This window comes from Colobus angolensis, unplaced genomic scaffold (genome assembly GCF_000951035.1).
Source record: "Colobus angolensis palliatus isolate OR3802 unplaced genomic scaffold, Cang.pa_1.0 Scaffold124, whole genome shotgun sequence".
Lineage (NCBI taxonomy): Eukaryota > Metazoa > Chordata > Mammalia > Primates > Cercopithecidae > Colobus > Colobus angolensis.
Window position 1 is genome coordinate 8,083,208 of NW_012113586.1, and position 6,185 is coordinate 8,089,392.

Here is a 6,185-nt window from a genome sequence, read left to right on the forward strand (position 1 = left end):
CTGCAAGCTCCGCCTCCCGGGTTCACGCCATTCTCCTGCCTCAGCCTCCCAAATAGCTGGCACTACAGGTGCCCGCCACCATGCCCGGCTAATTCTTTGTATTTTTTTAGTAGAGACAGGGTTTCACGGTGGTCTCGATCTCCTGACCTCATGATCCGCCCACCTTGGCCTCCCAAAGTGCTGGGATTACAGGCGTGAGCCACCACACCTGGCCCAAAATATTAAAATATTTTAACATATAGTCAGTACTTTTCTAAAATCTATTAATGAGGAACTTTACATTCTTCTAAGTCTTCAAAATTCGTTGTGCATTTTTACACTTGCATCACATCTCAATTCAAATTCGTCACATTTCAAGTGCTCAATAGCCACATGTGGCTAATGCCTAGAATACTGGACAGTGCAGGCTTAGATAATCACAACTAGGACATTGTCTCTAGAAGAGATGAATTTGTTATTTCTGGGAATGGAATAACGACATTTTGTTTCTCTTTGTGGCCCCCAAACAAGAATTAGTTTATTCGCCAGGTGTTGACTTAAAAGATACAAAGAAAAGCTTCTGTGTTTTAGTGGGGTGAAGAAAAGAAAACTTGGCATAAGCGTAGTTGTGAGGAATGAGGATAGGAGTGTAGGAGGAAGTACCTGAATTCAGAACAAGGGAAGTTATACCGCATAGTATTGTGGATAAGTCCATGGGTAGACAGGACAGCATGCAGAGGGGAGTACTCAGATTTGGGGGAAATGTCTAGTCCCGTCCCGGAATATATTTCTGAGTCAGATGTTAAAGGTGCCTAGTTGGCCAAGGGACTATCTTCCCAATCCTCACCCTCCCCATATGTGCCCCATGAAATGGATATCATAAAGTATATAGCAACTAAAAGCAGGTATGACTAACTGGGCGCGGTGGCTCATGCCTATAATCCCAGCACTTTGGAAAGCTGAGGCAGGTGGATCACCTGAGGTCAGGAGTTCTAGACCAGCCTGGCCAACATGTTGAAACCCCATCTCTACTAAAAATACAAAAATTAGCTGGGCGTGGTGTCGCATGCCTGTAATCCCAGCTACTCGGGAGGCTGAGACAGGAGAATTGCTTGAATCCAGGAGGCAGAGGTTTCAGTGAGCCGAGATTGGGCCCCTGTACTCCAGCCTGGGCGACAAGAGCAAAATTCCATCTCAAAAAAAAAAAAGCGGGTATGACCAGTAGAAGGTATATAATTCAGATAATTCCTTATAAATCTTCTTTTCTCCCCCCTTTCACAAAAAGAAAACACAGGACAATGGGTCAGAGAATGAGATAGAAGTTTAAAAACTTTGTTTTTTACCAAAAAAAAAAAAAAACTCAAAAGAGCAGAAGGAAAAGATAAAAAAGTGGAAAAATTGTGGAATCAGATATAAAGAATATACCAATGTGCCCCTATTAAGGTAAAATATTGAATGAAGTTTTTTTTTTGTTTTTTCTTCTAAAGATGGAAAAAATGTATGTAAGGAACTGTGACATACAACAAAGGGACATAACCAAGAGAAAATACTTGCTTTATCATTTTATTTAAAATTGCCTTCTTGCTTTCTTCATAGCTGTGCCACTGCATACGTTCTACTGGCTGAGGAAGAAGCAACAACTATTGTAGATGCTGAAAAGTTATTTAAACAGGCACTCAAGGCAGGAGAAACAATTTATAGGCAGTCACAGCAGTGCCAGCACCAAAGTCCTCAGCATGAAGCTCAACTGAGTAAGCAAGTTTGAACTGGTTATTACTGTCTTTTAGCACCTGTAATTTGCTTGGGTCTTAACACAAAACAACAATAATACAAAACTTAATACTTACAGGTTAGTTAATTTTCACTGGAAATAACTAATCTATTCATAATACCTACAAGCCAGCAAGACAGAAATGTGTATTAGCCAGAGAACGCTTGTGGAAGGGAATAGATCTGTTCAGGTTATTGAGAGAAGATGTGCTGCTCTGAGACTTAAAAGTAATTTATTTCATGTGAGAATTAGGCTGGTCATTGCAAAAACGTAACTTTCAGCATTCAGGAGAGCCTTCTAGTGATGATAAGCAGCTGTTATCTTTATCCTCACCCTTACTCTAAGCAACAGTAAAGGTACATTATTTGGTTTGCTCTTCAGACTCTGTATCTGCATGTAGTGCTAGGGAGTGGCCCCTTTCACACCATCTGATTCTTAGCCCAAAATCCAACCTCATGCTTGGCATTGATTCTTTCTTTGATTTTTCTCCATGATGTGCTTAAGGTCAGATGAGCCATAGCAACTGAGGTCCTTTCTGTTCTTAGATATGCTCTACCAGTTATGATTGAGATTTTATTTTACCAAAGATGTTAGAATCAGCAATGATGCTGCTTCCTGCTATTTTTATGGTCAGAGGGTTTTAGTTTCATGATTTTGGCAAATAGTGGGTAATAAATTGAAATATGTTTATATAATGCATTATTTACTGGCAGCTAAATTCTAAATCTTTTTTTGTGTGTAAATTAAAATTTGGATAATGTTTTCCTTCCTAAGCTAAATACTGATATATATGGTATATTTCATTAATGCATATTTTTATAACACACATTTGTGGGAATATATAATTTTGTAGCCTGGAACTAATGAAACTACATCTTTAAAAATGTCATGCCATTTGTCTTTGAATAATCTCAAATACGGTTATGAGATAGTTATAGAAATATTTGTTAGCTCTTTCTAGAAGTAGTTTTATAGTTTGTCAATTACTCACTGTTAAGAAAAGTTTACATTAGCCATGTAAATTTTGTTTTGGACATTTTTTGTTTTTCAATTAAAACAATAGAGAGTATCAGAATAATAGATCATTTATGCACAAGTTTAAATACTAAGTTAATGTTATATCTTCCTATTAATGTATGTATTTCTTTTTTGTTAATGTTAAAATAAACTTGTCAATCATACATGAATTATATATACTGTACTTAGATCACTATTAGAGGCAAAAATAATTAAATGTGTATTTTAAGTTTTAATACAGAAAACTTAAAACATCCACAAAAATAGAGAACACTCCTGTTCAATATTTATCACCCAAATGTAGCCATCATTAATATTCTTCCATTTTGACATAATTTAATTTTAATTGAATCTTCCAAGGGAAGCAAATAAAATTAATGGACTTGTTAATGAAATAGCAGCCTACAATACAAAAGTGATAGTTGTATTATTTTTTGTTTTTCTAAATAGGGAGAGATACCAATGTACTGGTATATATTAAAAGAAGATTGGCAATGTGTGCAAGAAAGTTAGGAAGAATAAGAGAAGCAGTAAAAATAATGAGAGATGTAAGTAAATTGATGATGGGACTATTACATTTATTCCTCCAGAAACTAAAAATTTAGTTAAGTTGCCCATTATTTTAATGCAGAATCATTGTATTTTAATTGGTAGTTTTTAGAACAAGGTATTTATTTAATATATACCTTTCTTAAGGGTTAGGTCTTCTTCACAGCTATGTTAAGAAACAAGAATTTCTACTTTAATGAATCTGACTCAGCTGTATTGAGTTCCTTTGTTATGATTTTAATCTTTTTTTTCCTTTTAATATACAGTTGATGAAAGAATTTCCTCCTCTTACCATGTTGAACATCCATGAAAATCTCTTAGAATCACTTTTAGAATTACAGGCCTATGCAGATGTTCAGGCAGTCCTAGCAAAATATGATGGTGAGTCATATTCCCTTAGTTGATAGCATGGTTATTCTTTTCCAATTATGTAATTATAAATATGGCTATATTCTAGTATTTAATTTTCTCTTTCTGTTCTTACTAGTCAGTATTTAGCACCCAAAGGTTGCTATTAAGTATCTTCTTTATCAGGACTTTTATTAGCAAAATCTTGCAAGGAAGAACTTTTCTTCTGTCAAGATTTATTTGTTTGTTTATTGAGTGCTTGTTTCTAATATGAGTGAGTCATTCAGAATATGATAGTGAACAAGACAACATGAGAGGCCAGGCATGGTGGCTCACACCTGTAATCCCAGCATTTTGTTTTGGAGGCTGAGGTGGGAGGATCACTTGAGCCCAGGAGTTGGAGACCATCATGGGTAACATGGCAAGACTCTGTCTCTACAAAAAATTTAAAAAAATAAAAATTATTGGTCATGGTGGTATGTACCTGTAATCCCAGGTACTTGGGAGGCTAAGGTGGTAGGATCACTTGAGCCAGGGAGGTTAAGTCTGTAGTGAGCTGTGATTGCACCACTGTAGTCCAGCCTAGGTGACAGAGGAAGACCCTGTCTGAAAAAAAAAAAAAAAAAAGGAAGGGGAGCCCTCATAGGATTTACAGTTATTTACAGTTTAGTGGAACATACAGACAGATGAGCAGCAGTTACATTGAAGACAGCGTGTTTGGTGAGATAATTGGAGAAGTATGGGTGCTGTGCACATAGTGGGGGTACCTCATTTGTTTTGGAGTGTCAAGCAAGGCTAACAGAAGTTGCTTAGCAGTATATACTATAAGAGCAATTCAGAATAACATTTTTACAATGCTTTTTAGTTGCAAAGTTCAATGATAATATGATCCTTATAATAGTCTTATGATGTGGTGGGACAAGTATTTTTACTGTCTCCAATTACTGAATAAGGAAACTGGAGTTTAAGAAGGTTAAAGTATTGGGGTAAGGTCTCCCAGCCAGTAAAAGGCAAATCCAAGTGTTTGATTTCTTTGTTCACTAGTCTTCCATGGTAACAATTCAATATCTGTTGGTTATTTTTCTTTTTTTTTTTTTTTTTTTTTTTGAGATGGAGTCTTGCTCTGTCGCCCAGGCAGGAGTGCAGTGGAGAAATCTTGGCTCACTGCAAGCTCCACTTCCCAGGCTCACGCCATTCTCCTGCCTCAGCCTCCCAAGTAGCTGGGTCTACAGGTGCCTGCCACCATGCCTGGCTAATTTTTTTGTATTTTTTTAGTAGAGACAGGGTTTCACCATGTTGGCCAGGATGGTCTCGATCTCCTGACTTCGTGATCTGCCTGCTTTGGCCTCCCAAAGTGCTGGGATTACAGGCATGAGCCACCATGCCTGGCGGCTATTTTTATTATTATGTTATAACAGTTATCAGTTTACCACACATGAAGTTTGGAGAATTTTAAAGACATAAAGCCTCTCTTCTCATCCTGAGAGAGGCATCAGCTTTTAACCTCAAGCTGAAAATTTGGGGTTACTATACTTCTGGTCATATCTTTCACTGTAAGAGAACACATGTAAGTCACATTGAAGACTGGGCACAGTGGCTCACGCCTGTAATTCCATCACTTTGGGAGGCTGAGGCATGTGGATCGCTTGAGCTCAGAAATTCAAGACCAGCTTGAGCAACATGGTGAGAACCCATTTCTACAAAAAATATTTTTAAAATGTAACTGGGCATGGTGGCATGCACCTGTAGTCCCAGCTGCTTGGGAGGCTGAGGTGTGAGGATCGCTTGAGCCTGGGAGGTAGAGGTTGCAGTGAGCCAAGATTGTGCCACTGTATTCCAGCCTGGTGACAGAGTGAGACCCTATCTCAAAAAAAAAAAAAAAAAAGTCGTTTATTCACATTTGTCCTGTTATAAGTTCCTACCCATTCGCTTGGGAATCCCCATGACTTGGGAAGTTTGAAATGTGTTATACTTGGAAAGAGAAGTTTATTTCTTTTAAACATCTGGAATCCTTAAGCAATGCTTCAGAATAGTGTAGGCTTATGGAGAAATTTGTGAGAAATTCTTTCCATATGTAACTTACTGGATACATCACCTGCTTATAATACTTACGATGAGCAAGCTTAGGGACTGAATATAAGAAATTGGAATAGGACCTGATTCATTAAAAATAAAGTAAAACTGAAACTAATAAAGCATACCTAAGTTGATATGCTTCTATATTTTCAGTTATTTTCATGAGTCCCAGTTTTTATCATTCCAGAATCCGGAGGAAGTTGAAAGCAAATTTATTTCCTTAGTTCTCCGTTTACTAGTATGATTCTGGAACCAAAAACATCTTCTGAGAGCCTTATTTTGGACATTCTTTTAAGAATGATTTGTGGCCGGGCGCGGTGGCTCAAGCCTGTAATCCCAGCACTTTGGGAAGCCGAGACGGGCGGATCACGAGGTCAGGAGATCGAGACCATCCTGGCTAACACGGTGAAACCCCATCTCTACTAAAAAAAAATACAAAAAAAGC

General features: G+C 37.5%; 1 protein-coding gene across 1 annotated transcript in view; it reads left to right on the plus strand.

Annotated features, from left to right (window-relative positions):
• Window positions 1–6,185, plus strand: part of ST7L (suppression of tumorigenicity 7 like) — a 101,953-nt gene that overhangs the window by 35,040 nt on the left and 60,728 nt on the right. Inside the window, 4 exon segments of the mRNA XM_011933205.1 lie at window positions 1,576–1,730; window positions 3,218–3,315; window positions 3,583–3,697; window positions 5,152–5,231. Of these exon segments, the coding sequence (XP_011788595.1) occupies window positions 1,576–1,730; window positions 3,218–3,315; window positions 3,583–3,697; window positions 5,152–5,231 (448 nt within the window).